The sequence below is a fragment of the Corvus kubaryi genome, unplaced genomic scaffold, assembly GCF_017639235.1.
Source record: "Corvus kubaryi isolate FWS band 111438036 unplaced genomic scaffold, C.kubaryi_AGA036_p1.0 37396, whole genome shotgun sequence".
Classification (NCBI taxonomy): domain Eukaryota; kingdom Metazoa; phylum Chordata; class Aves; order Passeriformes; family Corvidae; genus Corvus; species Corvus kubaryi.
The window spans coordinates 16,910,822-16,929,849 of NW_024581135.1; the positions used below are offsets into that span (position 1 = coordinate 16,910,822).

General features: G+C 37.0%; 1 protein-coding gene and 1 long non-coding RNA gene across 12 annotated transcripts in view; one reads left to right on the forward strand and one right to left on the reverse strand.

Moving 5' to 3' along the window:
* Positions 1–19,028, forward strand: part of SLC4A10 (solute carrier family 4 member 10) — a 154,495-nt gene that overhangs the window by 110,975 nt on the left and 24,492 nt on the right. For all 11 annotated transcript variants that reach the window (XR_006018292.1, XR_006018291.1, XR_006018290.1 and 8 more), the window contains exons 8-14: positions 2,138–2,295; positions 4,107–4,194; positions 4,706–4,852; positions 5,444–5,544; positions 6,923–7,097; positions 7,284–7,417; positions 8,556–8,801. Coding sequence is in view for 8 of the 11 variants with exons in the window: in XM_042041606.1 (XP_041897540.1) it covers positions 2,138–2,295; positions 4,107–4,194; positions 4,706–4,852; positions 5,444–5,544; positions 6,923–7,097; positions 7,284–7,417; positions 8,556–8,801 (1,049 nt within the window). In the remaining 3 variants the exon portion in view is untranslated. The remainder of the gene's footprint in view (positions 1–2,137; positions 2,296–4,106; positions 4,195–4,705; positions 4,853–5,443; positions 5,545–6,922; positions 7,098–7,283; positions 7,418–8,555; positions 8,802–19,028) is intronic.
* On the reverse strand, positions 4,184–16,007 carry LOC121670822. The gene is made up of 3 exons (XR_006018293.1): positions 10,089–16,007; positions 7,916–8,063; positions 4,184–6,347 (listed from the first exon to the last, which is right to left on the reverse strand). It is a non-coding gene; the product is annotated as an uncharacterized LOC121670822 (long non-coding RNA).

The window sequence follows — 19,028 nt, forward strand, 5'->3', positions numbered from 1 at the left end:
TGAATCAAACCCCTGTCCCATACTGATGGAGTTTGGTCTTTCAAACACCAGGTGAAGCAACTGTCTTGTTCTGAATGCCGGTTGACCCTGCTTATAAATAGCTTTGATTAATGTGTTTTACTAAGAAGGGATGTTGGGAATTTTGCTTGTCTTCATGTCAGTTTATGTTTGGTTTCAGGGTAGATGTCCACCACTCTTCAGTCCTTGAGTTGCCCTGGAGGGACATGGCCTCTGCATTAGTTATTTAGTTTTATATTTAGTTGGAGCTTGCCGGGACTGTTTAGTGTCAGGTCATGAATGTGACTCAGGTTAGGGTGCAGATTAAGATGCACATCAGGTCTCTCCAGCTAAAGACCTGGGATAAGAGATGTATCATGGATAGGTTAGATGAAGTGTTCAAAATATGTAGCTTCTGCCACTGCCATAAATTCACTCCAGGACCACCTCCACTCTCATTATGCAATGAAAGCAACACCTGGGGTTTGGGTGTGTTTGCTCAGTTTGCTCCTCTGCCAGCTACTTCGCTTTTAATGGGGATCTCTTCATTACCTAAACATTACTAGACAATATTAGACTCTCAAGCTGATAAATAGTACAGGAAGTATCTGGAAATACTTTCTGGCAGACAGGAGACAGAATGTTTATTTCAGATTTGAATCTTGTGATCTGTATGTTAGAGGACCTCAATGTCACAACTGTAGCATTTTGTACATGTGAAATTAATTATTAAGTGTTAAATGCGTTTAAGTGTTAAATCCATCCATTCACAAGGCAAACTCAGCACAGAATGCACATTTCTACATTCCTGAAAGACTGCTTTCTTCCTCTCAATTACAAATAACCTATGACACCAAAATTACATGCAGAGTGAACCTTAGTTTCGTATTTAATCCTGAAGAGTTATTTTGTGATTTGAGTGAAGAGCAGAATTTACCTCACTTTTTAAATTTACCTTGAAAAAGTACTTGGTCTCCAACCTTCCAGGTTGATATGGTTCTTGTTTAACTTTGTGAGGTGTTTAGTAATCTTTGTAGCTCAGAGGAGCATTAGATATCTCTTTGTGTTCTCAGCAAACCAAGATTTCATTACACAGGCAACTCTGTTATATCTGAATTCTGATTTAGTGCCAGAGCCATTTGCAAGAAAACAATTTTCTAAATATTACCAAAAACTATGCAAACTAGTACTGACAGATGGCTGTAAGATAGACATTAAAATGGTCCACTTTAACAGTTTATATTGGATGTGGTTGCTGTTGTTGTGTTTAGATTAATAAAAGGAAAGCAAATTACAAAATTCATGCATTTTGAAATGTAGACAATACTGGTGCATAATTAAATCAAACATACATTATATACTTTATTACTCCATGTGAGTCTTTGTTACAGAGTTAAGTCTAGAGTCATACATTCCTACGCAAATACTTATTATAGCTTATTATAGCAATGTCATGATGAAGCTGTATCTCCGTGTTTTTCTATCATCCTGCAAAAGTCGACATTGCTGCCTAAAATTCCGAAGTTTTTTTCTGCTTTGTTCTTTCAGTTTGCTCTTGAGTCAGTCAATGGTCGTGATAGCTTATTTTCTATTACTTTAGCAGAGGGGCAACTGTCTTCCATTAAATTTGAAAACAAAAATGCATCTCAGAGTAGAAAAAGGAAAATTGTGTGTACTGGAATCTAGTGTTCTTCTCAGTGAGATAATAACACAACAACTTTGAACTATGAATTAATGATTTCCAGAATTGTTAATTATGGAAAAATAAGATGTCTTAATTTCTTCTGCTGTTAGGATTGTTATCAAGTATTGATGCTCTTATGATTATAGATAAAAAGCATTACTAGGAAATTAATCCGATGTTCTTATCAATATTTTGAATTTTATTTGTTGTCTTTATAAATTAATTCTGCAGTGCTTTGTTTCCAAGAAAAATCAGTTAAATAATTAATGTCCAGTTGTTTGGTTTAGAGAAAAATTTTTATTAAAAAAAAATTATTCAACAGACAAGAGCAATGGAACTGCATAATTGAAATAGCTAAGGTTATAGTGTAGTGACCAGAAAGTCTCTGTCAACAAATTGGGGAAAAAAAATCCCTGTGAGTAACTTTCAGGTTGTAATTTAATATACTTTTCCCAGGTTGACCTACACTTCATGAAAAAGATACCACCTGGAGCTGAAGCATCAAACATCTTAGTTGGTGAACTTGAGTTCCTGGACCGTGCCGTTGTGGCTTTTGTTAGGTTGTCTCCTGCAGTGCTGCTTACAGGGCTGGCTGAAGTTCCAATTCCAACCAGGTACAGTTGGGTTGATTTTGCTTTTGTTTTCCTGAGTACCATGTGGAGACAGGGTGATGTAACCCTCAGCTTTGTAATTTACTGAGTTAGGAATTTGGTTTGCCCTTTGTTGAAGGCATCTCTTAGCTGCAGCCTTCCACTCATCCTGTAATGGTGTGTGGGTATATTCGGACACAGATGCTGGTTTGTGTGTACATCACAATGTAGAAATGTACGTTGTAACACACAGTTTATCCTATTCAAACTGGTATTACTCCAGATGAAATGCTAAGGTGAAATATTCAGCTTCTTAGAATATTTCATCTGGATTTGAAACTACTTGTGTGATACTACATAATTAGGTACAGAACTAAAAAAAATGAAGAAGGAATTGAGAAAAGGCAAAAAGAAAACTGTGTAATCTAGTTGACCAGGGATAGTGAGTGAATGGATGGAGTACATGCTGTAAATATGTTCTTCAAAAAGTTTCTACTTCAGAAATTTACTTTGCAAGATAGGGAATATGACTTTTAACAATAAATTTTTATTAGATTAATTTTTTCCAAGTTGAAATCTTTTCTGATGAAGTACTTTGATTCTGAAAACAAATTATGAGGAATTAAAAAAAAAAAAAGTCTAAAATAGACTTTGTATTCAAATAGAAAGCTTTGGGATAGATCTGTGGTTACATTGTGTCCTGCTGAGGTCAATTCAGATCAAAACTCCAAAGTGATTCTCCCTTATCTGAGTTCACTGACTTAACTATTATTGCACTATCTCTCTTTCTTTTTTCCCTTTAAATTTGTGCATATGTTTGTACACATATTCTGTCTCTCTTTCCCCTTCCCTCTTTTAGTTTCTATAAAAAGTAGAATTCCAGCTGTAGGCTGTGTGTTCCAGTTGTTTGTGACACTCAGGACACTCACATATGACACTCATATTATGGCATGAAATGCAATGCTGAGACTCAGATCCTTGCTTCTAACCAGATAAACAGTAACATATTCTTTGAGTTGTACTTTGTAGTTACTTTGGATAAGACTTTTTGGATGTTTTCTAATTTTTGCATGTGTATAAGGAACACTGAGGGACTGAGCTGGCTTTGGAAAAAGCCTTTCCCTGTAACCTCCCCCAAATTCCCACAAGAAAAAAAAACACCGAAGGGAAAAGAACAGATTTCTTGATTTGTGGTCAAAATAAAAACAAATAGTTACAAATAGGACAATTAATGGTGTCTTCAAGAATGTCTGTATAAAAGAAATTCAGTAGTATACGTCATAATATTGTCTTTTGCATTTTGGCTAAACTGAGAATTTTAGTTATTTCCTTTGAACAAATCCTCTGCCTTTTATAGAACTTTACTTGCCTACAGCCTTGAGTAGAGGCTGTCCAGAGCCTTAATGGTGGTAAAAATGATTTAAAAATTATTTTTATTTGGGTTAATTTAACTTCTCCATTATTGCAATAATTTATGTAACCGTAACCAGTCTGTTGAATTAACAGAATTAAATAAATTAATGTGTTCTGTATATAGTTTATAATTGCATACATTTATTACGTAGGTTAAAGTTTGTTATGTAAGGAGGTTTTGGTAGTCTCAATCAAGACTGACTGTTAAGCTTATGATATATTTTTGGAAGCTATTTTCACATTTTTTTCTGAGCAGTGCTTCATGTTTAAATGCATGTGTGAGGATCTTGAAGGAGATTATATATCGTGTTTATCTGAGAGATTCTTCTAGTCCACATTTTAGATAAATATTTCTGTAATATTTATAGTTAATTTCAACTGTCTATCCTTTACAATTTTTTATATTTACCTTTTATTTGCAGATTTTTGTTTATTCTTCTTGGACCACTGGGTAAAGGCCAACAATACCATGAGATTGGAAGATCAATTGCAACACTAATGACAGATGAGGTATTTTTATTCATGGTTTGGTTTTATTCATGGTTCAGTTTTGTACTAACTGAAGAGGTGTAATAGGGAATCTCCAATCCTTCAGATGAAATGTGGCTAATCATTCTGGTGATGACAAAGAGCATTCTAGTTCATTTCATGATCCTGTGACAGCCCATATTATGCTGCTGTAAGGAGATAACAAAATGAGACACAGTATTCACAAGCAAAGATATCTTCACCAATAAGATTCCATTTTACACAGTTGCTTTCCAGTGGATTTGCTTGTGTTTAGGATGTAAAATCTCTAGAATATTTAGCAGCCATAAGGATGTTTTTCTGTAGCAGCTGGAATTTCTATGAGAACTATGTACCAGAAACTATCTTCAGTTGAAGCTGAGATTGTTTCGTTAGTGGGAACTTTACAAAGTGTGTTCTGTTTCAGAGAAGAGGGGCCATTGTGAAAAACTGTCGAGAGAGTTCCTTTTTCCATCTCTTTCTCCTCCCACACATACTTCTCAATTTTTCACAGGTATTCCATGATGTCGCTTACAAAGCAAAAGACCGCAATGACTTGGTGTCTGGAATTGATGAGTTCCTTGATCAGGTTACTGTTCTCCCTCCTGGAGAGTGGGACCCAACAATTCGAATAGAACCACCTAAAAATGTTCCCTCTCAGGTTTGTACAGCGTAAAATTCAGACACTTCTAAAAGTTGTGATGAATTTTTGTTATGTAAAGTCTCCTTAATTTAGCATTTAGCAAGGTCACTATATTTTGCATGCTCTCTTTATTTTAGGTTAATTTTCTTTAAGAGAAACCTTGACTTGCAAGCATACAGTGTAGTGATGACATTTGGTTTAGTTCAGTACTAGTTCTCTCCTGAATAAATGCAGGCAGTTGTATCTAAAGATATTAAATTCAGGGATAAGTGGTAATAAGCATCCTTGATTATTTCAAATAGCCATGGTTTGCTTTTGTTCTAAGCTTATTGCAAGAATTGATCAAAGCTTGCTATTCTTTAAAATGTTTTCTGATACAAGATTTTTTGTGATCAGTTCTTTAAATCTCACAGAATCACAATTCTTTTTACTATTAACTGTTTGGTAATAGAACTCCTCTACAGCTTATCAAGAGGTTATGTTGACGAATCTTAAAATAACATTTTTATGTTTAAGCTTTTAACTTTCAGAGCCTGTTTTTAATTTTTTTTCTACTAAAATTATGTTTCGGTGCTAAGACCCATGAGAAATGTATTTTCCTTTTGGTAGGAGAAGCGTAAGATTCCAGGAGTGCCAAATGGAACTGCAGCCCATGGGGAAGCAGAACATCCTGGGGGACACTCTGGACCAGAACTGCAACGCACTGGAAAGTTAGTGAAAACATATGAAAAATCTTAAGTGTTCAAAGTGATGTTCCAAAGGAATCACAAGGGTCTAGTTCTCTCTCAGAAGTGTCTTGGCGTGTGATTTCTTTCAGGCATTTGTCCTGATTTGCATGTGCCACATAGCTGAAGAGGACAATACATGCTAGTTTGCAGAGAGCAGGACAGGGCAAGAGGGTTTGAATTTTCGCACTGTATTTATTGCAAGCTCCTTTCTCTAGAATTTACAAAAGCCAGACCTCTCTTAAACTTGATTAATGTTTCTTTGTATAGCATGAGGGAAAATTTGGTATAGTATTGTGCCATGTATTATGAATGCCTACAGCTCTTTTGTAGTTGAAGTTTCTGGGTTGTGCAGCTGTAGCATTTCTTTTTTACCTCAGTAAGCCATGATATGTCCTGGTATATGAGGCTGTGGTTACCCTGGTGGCTGCAATATACATCAGAATGAAGAATTTGCCCCAAGGAATACTTATTTTCTCTCATCTAATATGGTGTGGTGTAAGTGCATCAGCTGTCAGTGGCTGCCTTAGTGCTGTGTAGCTGGGCAATTGATGTTTCTTTTACCTTGCTGCCTCCTGATATTTAAGTATTGTTCCTACCTGCACGAAGCTAAAGATTCAGTTGCAGTGCTGTTGTACGCTGGGGCAGGGGAGATGATGGTCAGTCTGGCTGGAAGCTGTTCTCTCACACTGAACCTGCTAATTGACAGCTTGAAGGATTGTTTTAATATTTAGGAGGTAGTGGCACTGAACCTTCTTTACCTCAGCAGCATCTGATACATCGTGTGCCTGTGAGAAAAAGAGCATTGTGGGGTTATTTACTTCAGCTGTATGGTATCTTGTAAGGGAGCGTCTGTTCCTAAATATTTGATTATACTTGACATAGTGTAAATGACAAAAGATGACAGTTCTTGTCCTTGAAAAACGGTAGTGTATATTCATTTCTATCATCAAGTGTATTTAGGAACAGGTTCTCAAATAAAGAATGTGAAGCTCTATATATAAATGTGTGGGCAAATCACTGTGATAGCTTTCTGATTAAACAAATATACAGAATTATTTCATGTAATAAACAGTTTGGCTTAATACATGGGGGCAAGCAACTGTTCAGAACTTTTGTGTCTGGATGATTAGATGAAGAATTTATAAAAGAGACATGGAAATGAGTTTGTTTTAAAACCACAATAATTTCCTGGTTTAAGTTACAAAGAGGCTTCCTATAAACTTATTTTTCTATGAAGGGTGAAACATAGGAGTATCAAATGATAAACAGTAGCTTCTCTGCAGTGTGGTTGAAGCAATACTGTAGAAGAAAGTTTGGTGTGCCACCTTAATTAATTTGAGCTCTTCTATGTTTTCTTTAGATTTTTTGGAGGATTAATTTTAGATATCAAAAGAAAAGCTCCCTTCTTCTGGAGTGACTTCAGGGATGCTCTCAGTCTACAGTGTCTGGCATCATTTTTATTTCTCTACTGTGCTTGCATGTCTCCTGTCATCACGTTTGGTGGTCTGCTGGGAGAAGCAACTGAAGGTCGTATAGTATGTGTTAAACCTGAACTTTTAAAACAAACTTACATTCCTAGTTTTGTGGTTGGTATTTCCTTACTGTTGCATGACTCACCTTTATATATTGGTGTTTCAATGTTTAGAAGGCTACAGACTTAAGACATTGCAAAAAGAACCTGTTTGAAAATTTATGGACACTTCTCTCTGTATCATATTCAGAGTGCAATAGAATCGCTATTTGGAGCATCCATGACTGGAATTGCCTACTCTCTTTTTGGTGGACAGCCTCTCACTATACTTGGCAGCACAGGACCAGTTTTAGTGTTTGAGAAGATCTTATTCAAATTTTGCAAGTAAGTGAAGATCATGACATTCATCATCCTTCGTTTGTTGTTACGTAAAAACACCGATCCCAAAGTTGGAAGTCCATATGCAGTGCACTACAAGATAAATTGCTGAGTCCAAAAATTATGCAGTGGATTGGTAATGCAGAAATGCTAGTTTTCTTAAATTTTGGGCTTTTGTTTGTTTTAAACTCTCCTTCCTCCATTCCCCCTTCCCTCAGCTGTCTTGAAAGGAATGACAGCTTCAGGATGCTTGGGGAGTGTTTTTTTTGGTTGGGGTTTTTTTGTTGTTCTTTTTGTTTTAATTTTATCATTCTCTACTCTGAGACAATACGTTTAAATCAGTGGTTTATCTTATCCCTATCTTGAAAGGTGTTAACCTTTCACCAAGAGAGTAAGTGCAGTGGAAGTGCTGCCCTCTTTCAGTAGTCACTAATATAGACCATGTCACTCCCTCACGTGGACAGAGAGGGGCTGAAGTGCCGTGCCAGAAGAGCTTGTACTCACATTCAGGCTAATGTGCTGTACTTGATGTATCTCTGCCACAGTGTGGGTAAAAATTGTCTCCGTCTTGGAAGCCATCATGCTTCTCTGCTGTCCTATCTGCTTTTCTGCCTCATTGCTGTGACGGGGACTTCTGTATCAGGATCTCCTCCTGCACAACACAGAGTAGGAAACCCCGCTTAGCACTCAAATAAATCTTCTAGCACCTTCAGACAGACCTTTCAGGTCACTGTGATAATGCCACCCGATGTGTTTGGAGGTCTATTATCATATGCAATAACCGTACAGAATTTTCATGAAAGTTGTTATAGCTACTCTTTCACAGCTTAAAAAGAAATTGACAGGTGTTGGCTGTTCACAAAGCAGGATATGGGATAAAGGGAATGGACCTTATACACTTTATGTGTGTGACTATGCTCAAAGCTGCTCATGTGATCAGTTTAGTGGAGATAGAGCTCTTTGTGTCCTGTTAATTGGGAGAAGAGCTCTGGTCAGGAGGTGACTTGATAGTATCTTCTGTTCACAGTAAATACATAATTTCTGATTCAGACTGTCCCCAAAAAGGAAATTTTGGAGCTCCTTGTCTCCATTCACTGTGGCTGGACAAAAGGTTAAGTGCGTTTAATTTTTTTCTTATTTTCAGAGAGTATGGGTTGTCATACCTTTCTCTGAGAGCCAGCATTGGGCTGTGGACTGCAATCTTGTGCATCATCCTTGTTGCAACTGATGCAAGCTCCCTAGTCTGCTACATTACCCGGTTTACTGAAGAAGCCTTTGCTTCTCTTATCTGCATCATTTTCATTTATGAGGCCTTAGAGAAGCTGTTTCATCTCAGTGAGACATATCCAATCAACATGCATAATAATTTGGAGCTGCTGACAAAGTACTCGTGAGTAAGATTTTACCTGTTAAACTGTTAGGGTTTTTTTTCCATAAGTTGTTTTCTCTGCGAGGAACACAGCAGGAAAAGTTTGCAGTAGTTGCAAGCTTTATATGTGGAAGCTATTCAGTCATCATGCTGTCTTATGGAAGTAGTAGTTACTGGGGGGATGTGTACAAGCAGGACGCATTTACTGAAGTAAAACTTATATTTAACTGAAGTTTGGAAAAGCTTCAACATATTCGACTTGCCTTGGTTTTAGGCCTCTATTAATTTTTATTTAATGAGAAATAACTTATGGTCTCTTCTTGTAACCTTGTACTGATGATTTATAATCTTTCAATGGCAACAGGATGATCAGGTAATGTTTGTTGTCATATGTATCTTGTTTCGTTTTGGTTATTTTTCCCAAATTGAAATATTCAGCTTTCTAAAAGGTTGTAAATTGATGTACCTCCTTTATTTCAACCTCTCTGGCATTTAAGTATGAGCTTAATCCACAAGAGCTGAAGTGGATTTGGAATTTTTAGATGCATCTCAGTAGCTCGTAATCAATTTTTTCTTAATAACAAGATTTTTAATCTAACTCCCTTTAAACAGCTTTACTTTATTGTGACGTTTATAGACAGGTACTAATCTACTTGGGGAATAAAAAAGTGAATTGCTTTTATCAATATTTTTTCATTGAGAAGTAAAGCCTCATAGACCTGTTTCTGTGATACGAGAACAAAAATGTTGTTCTAGTAAAGGACAAGATCTTAGTTTGTCCTGAGGCCAGTTAAGCTTGGTCACATCAGTAACTAAAATGTCATTAAAAAGCATTTTCAATGAAAATCCCTCTCCAGAAATGTCTTTATTATTTCACTGAACCCATTTGAACCCTCTGCATGAGCTGGGTGGGGCCCTAAAGGAACAGTGCTTGAACAGTGCCACATCTTCTGTTCACTGGAAAAACAGGAGTGTCTCAACCAAATGTCTCATTTGCATTTTAAGCTGGGAAAAACAGAACACAGCAACAGAGAAAACATTTGAGCTTTGTGTATATTATCACTAGAAAAATAGTTAGCAAATCCTGAATCTGAATGCATATTATATACCTTAATACACAGAACAAGTTAAATTAGAGTAACTATAGTTCTGCTGTGACATACTCTAATCATGCTGAAAAGAATATTATTCCTCTCTAATAGTTTAATCTGTAGACAAAGGAATATTAATTTGAAGATAAAGCAATAGACGTAAAGAAGACACCATGCATGCAGTTGAGGTTATATCCTCTTACTTGCCTTTACTCACCTTATATGAAGTAGGTATTTTACACTGAAGACCTTTATACAGAACAGTCTTTGTGGTTTTTTTTTTTCCTTTACCACTTCAAAGTAGTCATCTCAAAGGGAAGGAGAACATGATGTCCTCCTATTGTTTTGAAAATTGGATGTTGAAATGCTATACAAAGACAAAAAATTACTTAGAAACATTTATCAGGTGGAGCTGAGATTAAAATATGCAATGGAAAGCATAAGCACAAGTAGAAACATGGATTCCTGGGTAGTTGTACTTGTGGTTAGCTGAATCCCACAGTATTGCTGGAGATTTCAGAGAAATGAGTTTAACAGTCCTGCTTGTAGGGGTAAAGTCATAGTTATCTCTATTTTTTGTGAAAATGTTTTCTCATAATCATTGGGTTTACAAATAAATGTTGTTGGTTTTAGTTAGAATGCCATTCAATAATCAGAATCGCAATCTGGTTTTTGAAGGGTGGTGTTTTATTGCTGCCTGCTCTTGGTAACTGAGCAATGAATGTAAAATGTGCAGAGCACACAGAATGGTAAAAGAGCAGCCTTTGTCATCCTCCAGTTGCACCTATTCACCTGCCCTGGCCTACAGTGTAGGAATACCCACACAACAGTTTTAGATTTTTCAAACACAATTCCTGAAGAACAAGTGTCTTCCAGATGTTTGGAAGAAAAATTTCGCCACTGCCTGGTGTTTTCCAACACATATATCAAACTTATTTGATACAGTATTTTTGTAGTTATTTGAGTTTATTATTTCATACCTATATTTTCAGTTATTCTTTCACTCTGTGTAGATAGGACAAATAGATTGCCTTTTAAACTCTCGTATTACATCTCATATCATGTTTATTATCAATCATGTCCACAGCAATTGACCCCACTTATAGCAAAATGACTATAGCTCTTACAGGATGTAACTTACATTTTTTTAACTTTAAAAATGATTGTTGGAAATGGCAGTGTATTGACAATCAATGCATACTGATTATCTTGTAAGAGCATATCTGCTGACTCCAAGGATCTGTGCTCTAAACAGAGCCAAAGGGTAATTCCAGCCTCTTCTGTTCTCTCCATTCCTTTCTCCTTCATGTGAGTTTTTCTTTGGTATTCAGAACCAGTCCCAAAAGACTGGGAGAACTGGAAGATGTGCTCAGTTGCAACAACTCTACATCAGCTGCCCAAATCAGCTGCCCGTTGCTTTCACAGGATTCTTGATGCAGCCTGGACTCCATGGGCTTGCTGTGCAAATGTGCACATATTAGTCTTACTCTGTCCAGGTACAGTGGCCTTTTGCCCAGAAGATGAGATGTCACAGTTGTCATCCCCCTGGGATCATCACAAGACATTTCAGTCCCTGCTCAAATGTCAGTACACGACTCAGTTCTGGAAGGATAAGAAACTAAAAGATGGATAAACGTAAAAGTTTACTTACAATAAAATCTCTCTTTTGTGTACTTGAAGTCAGGAAATATTGACTTCACAAGGAATTAGAAGCTTTTCCTGCAGCATCTGATTCCAGTCCTTCTACTTGTAGTTTAAATGGGTAACAAACTTGGGCTGAAACTGGTCCTGTCCTTAAAGGACCAGCATACTCTGTTACAGAAGCTAATTAGTATCTGCTGTTTTGCTAATTAAAACAGCTGTTTGCATTTTCCTCTTTGGGGATTTTAAAGACAAGTTTTTAATTGTTAGTAAAGCCTTGGCAGGTCTTTAATTAGCCATGGGTGATCTTCAAAAGGTTGAGCAATTCATTTCTCTTTGAATGCTCAACCAAAGCTTATGCAAAACTTTATCTCGGATCTTCAATTCTGTGCTAGAAAACAGGGGCTATACTGTAAAATTTCTGTGTTTTCTGTTGCCCACTCAAAAAGTTGATGATAAATTGGTTAGAACACTGTATATATTTGAAATTTTCAGTGCATGCTGTGGCCCAATCCTCCTCTCTCCCATGGGCTTTCTGAGGATGCTCTGATATCCACAGGTAGTCTGTTTACATGCCAGTACTGTTCCTTTGCCCTGCTGAAGACATGAATTTGACCCAGGAAAAGTCATTGGCATGCTGTTAGTGCTCCCTTTGGAGTACTAGAAAGACAAAGAGAAGAGTAATTTTAAATGGTTGGTGTTTCAACATGGATTGAAACTATATTTCAAGTAAGAAAGAAAACTCACTCTGTATTTTTGGAGGGTTTGAATTCTGTTACAAACAGTCTCTGTTGCAGGAATTTGATGTAAAAGACTGCACTGCATGCATCTCTTATATTTGAGAGTACAGAAGTCATTACTAATATTTGCCATGAGAAACCTTAGAAGACTATAGGAAGAACATTCCTAACAGTTGGGATTTTTTTTTTAAATTTTTAATCAAGCACGCCTAAATATTTGAAAATCAACTGAAAGTCCTCCTTAAAGATTTCTTTAAAAATTGCATTTAGCATTTTACCATTATAAGTAGAAGATATGCATTTGAGTTTGTTACAGAATTCTACCTCAAAAAGACAAAAATATCTCATTGCATGATCTAATTAATGTAAAACCACACATAATGCACCTTTTACTTATTTTTTAATTTTTTTTTTTACTCTGTGTTTAAATATTACCCCTAATCTTTACATGATCTACTTGCAGGCAAATCCATTCAGTATTTATAGGTAACTTTTTCTTAAAACACCGTATTTTTGATGTGGATGATGAAAACTAAGGCATTTAAGAGCTACATCAAAGGAAGGACAAAGACAACCTGATTTTTGGTGTGATACTGTGCTGTATTTTTTTATTTTTAAACTGCATTGTTTTGAAGGAATTTGAACAGAGTAGATGCATTGTTTATTAAATTGAATACATATACTTTCTGATCAGAGCTTTTATTTCTATTTTTTTTTTATGTGACCTTTTTGTATTTGTCATGCCATTAGCATTTGTAGGTTGGCATAGCAACTCTCTTATTTCTGCACTCTCCTCCTCCTGTTTTTTTCCTACTCCTGTAGCAAATATATCTCCAGTTAGTGAATCCTGTCTGGAACACTGATGCCCATCGGTTTTAATGTGTATATTAAATATTAGAATGTTATTTTTTCTAGGAAAGGAGAGCCCCATATTGGAGCGGATGAAACCCACTGATTTTAAAATGAAAACAGAATAAGCATTGTGGATGAAATGAGTACGATTTAGAAAGGAATCCAGTATTCTTTAAAACACAAGCATTTTAAGATAGTTCTTAGAATACAGAAGTTCAGTCATTTCTCAGGGTGAGGTTGCTTAGGTCTTTATATACCTTTTTGGTTTTTATTAATTCTTTTTTCAAAGTGATGAATTCATGTTGTTTTAATAATTCTTTACCAGAAGTTACTCAATTATTAACAGATTACATTGAATAATTTTAAAGTGATTTCTTGGCATAGTAATATGCATATTGCAATCTGTCTTGGTATTGACATGCACTTAAGCATTAGGAGTAGAAAATCCCACTCTGATGTAATTAGGGAGCCAAGATCATGTCAATCTCAGTATCATTTCAGGCTATAGAAACATTGCTTCTAGAAGGCAGTGAAGATTATTTTTGTGCATACCACTGTTTGCACAAGCAAGTTTAATATCTTCCATTATCTTTATAACTTAATCTAAGTACATCATTATTGGATGCAAATTAGGTTGGTTTATTCCCTGTATCCCTTAAGCTGCAGGTGGAATGAGAAGAGTCGGTGATGATAAGCACAGAATTGCTCATTATGATCCCAGGCATATAATTGAATTCCAATTGCTGTAACGATTTCTTTGAAGCTAGATATGAATATAGATTTTATTTTCCCCTTCTTTATAGTTTTTTCTACAGTTAAGTAACTCTGCCATATCCTGTGTGTCCTTCCCTAAGAATATTCCTCTTCTTCCCAGAACCATGCCACTGCCATCACTGAGTTTAACTGCTGGTTCCCTTTTGCTTCTTGGCAAACCTTGGAATCCAGACTTTTTTTTTTTCTATATTCTATTTGTTCTAGGACTCCTCTGTGCCTGCCCAACCCAACTGACTTGTTTGTCTGTTTCTTCCTCATTTGAGCCCAGACAGTGCCCACCTTGCTTTATTCTTTCCTACTTCTCCTCTCCTCCACTTTGGAAATAGATCTCCTTGTTAAGCAATTCTCCACAGCATTCAGTTTGTAGTTGATAGCTGGTCTACAAAATGCCTTCAAAATCTAGGAAGGCTTACGTAAAATCCTTGGGTGGTGTTGTTACAGCACCTTTATGTGTATTGCTGCACTGCACCTGAACAATTGAAACTCAAGCTGACCATATAGCATTGTAATGTATTGCAGTGATTATTTCTGTACCAGCAGTATACTGAACCTCTTCTTCTCAGGGGCATGCTCTCGCAACTTTGGAAGCAGGGCGAAGTGACATCCTAGTAATATTTTGCAGTGAAAGCTTTCAGATGAATTGGCAGTATCCCACAGAGTTACATGCTCTGCACATGAGCTCTGTGTATGGCAGTTACCTACCACAGTGCTGCTGCAAATGCATGGACTGCATACTGCACCAGACAGCTAATGAAGACCAACCTTTGAGGTTGAAAAAGCTAAAATATGATTATAAATCTGTTTTCTGGACTTTCCCCTTGACAAACCACGATTCTCCCCTGATGTGCTATCCAGAGGAACCTGATTCTTCAAGATTTCTTCAGTGTAACATCAGTTCCCTTCCTCAGATTTATTTTCTTTTCTCTCTCTGTGAAACTATTGTGCTGCTGAGTGCATTACTTAGGTACTTTAATGGGCTTTTCTATTTTTCTCCTGAACTTCACCAACTAAACTATAGAGACTTGTAACCTTAGAGAATATGTGTGGAGGCCTACTGATGTTCGTGACTGTCAGAGATGGGCTACATAACCTAATGGTTGTAATTCAGCATGGCAGATCTCATAAATAAATGAAGAAAAAAATCTTGTCTTGCCATGACAGCTGTGCTGTGAAAGGGTTTCATGATACTGAGAATAGAACTTAACTGACAAGTCCATTTTCCATCACTATTAATTATTTTGTTTCCAGTCTTTTCTCCACTGAGACTTTGATTTAGTTGTTACGAGTGTTGGCACAAGAAGGAGTATGGTAAATATAATGCCAGGGTTATACAGGTATTGTAGGTATGAGACAGCAGAGAAGACATCATTTATGATATTGTTATTGTCCTCTTGCCATAGCAATTGTTAGACAAACAGAGGGATCCTGTGAATGCCCATAATTCACATGAAAATGGTGTATTTGGAGAACACCTAAACATGCATAACATTCTGCTATTAATACACTTCAGCCTTGTAAATGCAATGTAAAGAATACCTACACATATACCTTACTTTAAAAACAAACCTAGTGATGTTATCTTCCATTTCATACTGTCATCTTCCTCTGTCTCTGTTACATGATCAGTGCACAGCACACTCAGAGCATCCTCTGTGCTAGGGGAAAACCTTCCTACTCACATTACCAAATATGTGCTCTGATAGTCAGTGAGACATGTTGTTTAAACAAGCACATTTTGCAACTTATTTTTCATACTTGCCTGTAGTTTTTAAAATATTATAAATATTCATATTGAGCAAATCTCCTTCTCAGGCTATCTTAAGTGAGCCAGAAAGGCATTTTGCCCCTCTAGGAAGAGGAAATGGTATATTGACTAGTCAGGAAGAAGCTGCAGTAGCATCTTTTATAGATCAGATCCTTATCTAGTATAAATAGGTATAGCTTGCAATATGTAAATGCTGGAAAAATAGAGATCCAAACCAGTGCCTTTGGAGTTGTATAAAATCATCAATAGTAAGTGCCTCCTAGTCTTGAAAACAGCCCACTGAAAAATGGCAACTGCCAACGGATGAATGGCCATGGGGCTTTCAAAGGGAGCTGCACCATTTAAGTGTGTTTTAGTTACTCACAAAAACAATGTCTCTCGAGGCTCTTTTTTGAAGCTGGACTGGCACCATGCTGCATATTTAAAGTCTGTGTGGGGAGCAGAGTGTGCATGACAGTAAAGAGAAGAAAATGGTGGAGAAGCAACCTGAAGAATTGGGGTAAGAGGTGGATATCGTAAGGACTGGAAGGACTAGACTGAGGTTAATTTGAATTGAACAAATAAATTTAGGTAATATGTTTCTTGTTTTGCAGTGAACAGAAAATTACAGTCAGGATGAAAGTGGTTTTAGTACAGAACGTTTCACCTGACTAGTTGTTGAGCAGCCATATTTATGTTTCATTACTGATCTGCAAAGGAGGGAAAAGTATTCCCCAACTTTACATATAAAGTGACAGGTTTCTAATTTGCTAACCACTATTGCATTCCCCATAGTCCAAAGAAAGAAGGATCATACTGACAGTCTTTTTGGTGCTGTTAAGGACAGTAATAACTGTTTGTTTTGTGGAACAAAGAACACTGCTAGTTGTCTGAGATTTCCTGAAGTTGCTGTTGTCAGATCCTAGCTCTGTTCTCTGACAACAGGACAAGTTGTAGATGTTGCATGCAGTGAAGTTAGGGTGGCTGCCTCCACTTAATGAAATGAGCAAAATTGAGACTTATGAACCAAAACATAAAACAGCTAAGAAATTGTGGGAAGTTTGGGAGGAAGTGGGGAGTGACCTTATACTGCCTATACTGTTACAGTTGGATTGGTGCTGAAGATTTAGCTGAAATTTTGATCCTCCTATAAAAGGGAGAGAGGTGCAGGCTCCAGGGGATACCAATTTGTCATGCAGTCCTAAAATTTATTGTTTCTAATCTGCCTTTGTTCCCCACCCTGATTTTCCAGAGATTTTGTGAACACTTTGCAAGGTGTAAAGGCAATAAAGACTCCTTGCTCTGGTTATTGTTTCTAGCTAGCAGGTTCAGGTTGTTACTCTTCGTTACTTTCTCATTTTGTCAGTTCTAATCTTACAACAGTTCTGAGTTGTCTGAAGACCGTCTTGTCTGAAATGCTTTATCTAGCTCAGATTTATAATCCTCTTTTTTTTAGGCTGTATTAGATTTTTAAATACCCTAAAATAAAGCAATCTCCACTGTTATCTGCCTAGCTGCAAAATACAGACATTTTAAATACAGGTAGGGACCTGTGACTGGGTATCTAGTGTTATTTTAGATCTCTCAGCCTCCAGCTGCTTTGAAAACAAAGGCATGAGTCACCATAGACCGTCTCATATGTGCCAACTCATCATGGATGTCATAGATACCATGGAGTGTACATGTTTAAACATCTGAATTGCTACCAGGAGATCAGAATGTCTTGCAGCATCCAAAAGTGTAAAGATGAAAAACGAATTATTTCTGTCATCAGTGTGATGAAATGGATGTGTTGAGATTGGCAGCAAAGATTCCCCCCTGACCTCCCCACAGTGACACCTATGCTTTTGCTACCACAACCCGTGACAGATTCTTCCCTGCCTGTGTTCTAGCCACAAGGCAACAGAATCAAAAATCCTTCTGAATCTTTTAGCCTAAGGAAGATGATTGCTGACTTATCACTCAAAGACACGAGAGTACATTGCTAAGTTGGTACTGTATTTAAACCTGAATATGTTGCTTAGAAAATATAGGTGTTTGTTTAGTCTATTACTCATTTGGTAATAGCATAAACTCCACACAGACCTCTTGTTGTGGGCAAGCACTCAGCACTTTAAACAACTTTAAAAGAATGTAAGAACATTTGAACCCCCAAGAGGAAATGATTTTTGCTTATTCCAGCCTTCTGAGAAATATTTTATCAGGAAAATAGAAGGATGTTTTAGTGTTAACTATTACGTGTATTTTACTTTTTCTCCCAAAACTCATTGAAATAAAAATGGCAATGAAGGAGACAAATATATTAAAAAGATTAAAATAGGAAGCATTATTTCATTAATGTGAGATTCTCCTCGTGGGTCAGTTATGTTGGGAAATAGCATTGAAGCAATAACATCTGTTATGAAATGACACATTTTGGTAGATAATTTTTTATGTTTTGGCACTGAATGGTACCTTCATTTGTGTTTTCTGGGATGGACAGGGAGTGTTTTACTATCTCACAGTTCTGTAATGTTAAGCAATTAGTGGGATGCTGGAAGACAGTAATACCATGATACAATCTCACATCAAAATGTCAGTGTTGCCAAAACACATACAATATTGAAAGCAATGTAATGTTATATATATCAAAACACTGAGATCATTGTTTGAATGGTCTTCTGAGTAGAAACAGGATCTGATCTCTACAGTTAGGGCCTAACTCTGCTCCCATTCAGTGACAAAAACAGTGTGTAGGGTGATTTTGGTCTGTGTGGGTGGAGTCTGCACAAGTCACTTATTTGCTGATGATCAGTCTGCCATTGCTAAATGCATGTGAAACTTGGTAAAGACCAGACTGGAGTGCAGGAGGAAAATGATATTGCTATAGAAGTAAACTGATGATCTCACCTGCAGGTGAATTATCTGAGCTGTATTAAACAATAGCTTCAATTGTCACGTTTCTGAGGAAATAGAAATTTTGGCTCCTCTAACCTTTAAATGTAATTTTGCAGTTTGCAGCAAGTGTAGCTGTACCATGTAGTGCTGGCGACAGGCACAGTGTTCCCTTCTAGTGAGGAAGTGACTGAGTGAGCAGCCCATGCCACCTTGGCCTGCTGTAATCAAACCCCAGTGGGCCATCGCCCAGCGTCTGGCCAGTCTGCGATCGGCGGGGGACACCAGGGGCCAGGGAGCTCACAGAGAACAGCAGTAACCCGACACAGCCACCTCTGTATTGTTGCATGAACGTCAAATACTCCCTTGCAATACATGATGTTGGCTTTATTCTGCTACTGTAGCTCACTAGTAATGATGTGCTTCATTTAACCCATGTTGTAATACTTTGAACTATGCATTGAACACGCATTCATTCTGCACTTAGGGCCTGATCCAAAGCATATTAGATATGTGTGAAAGATCCAGTCAA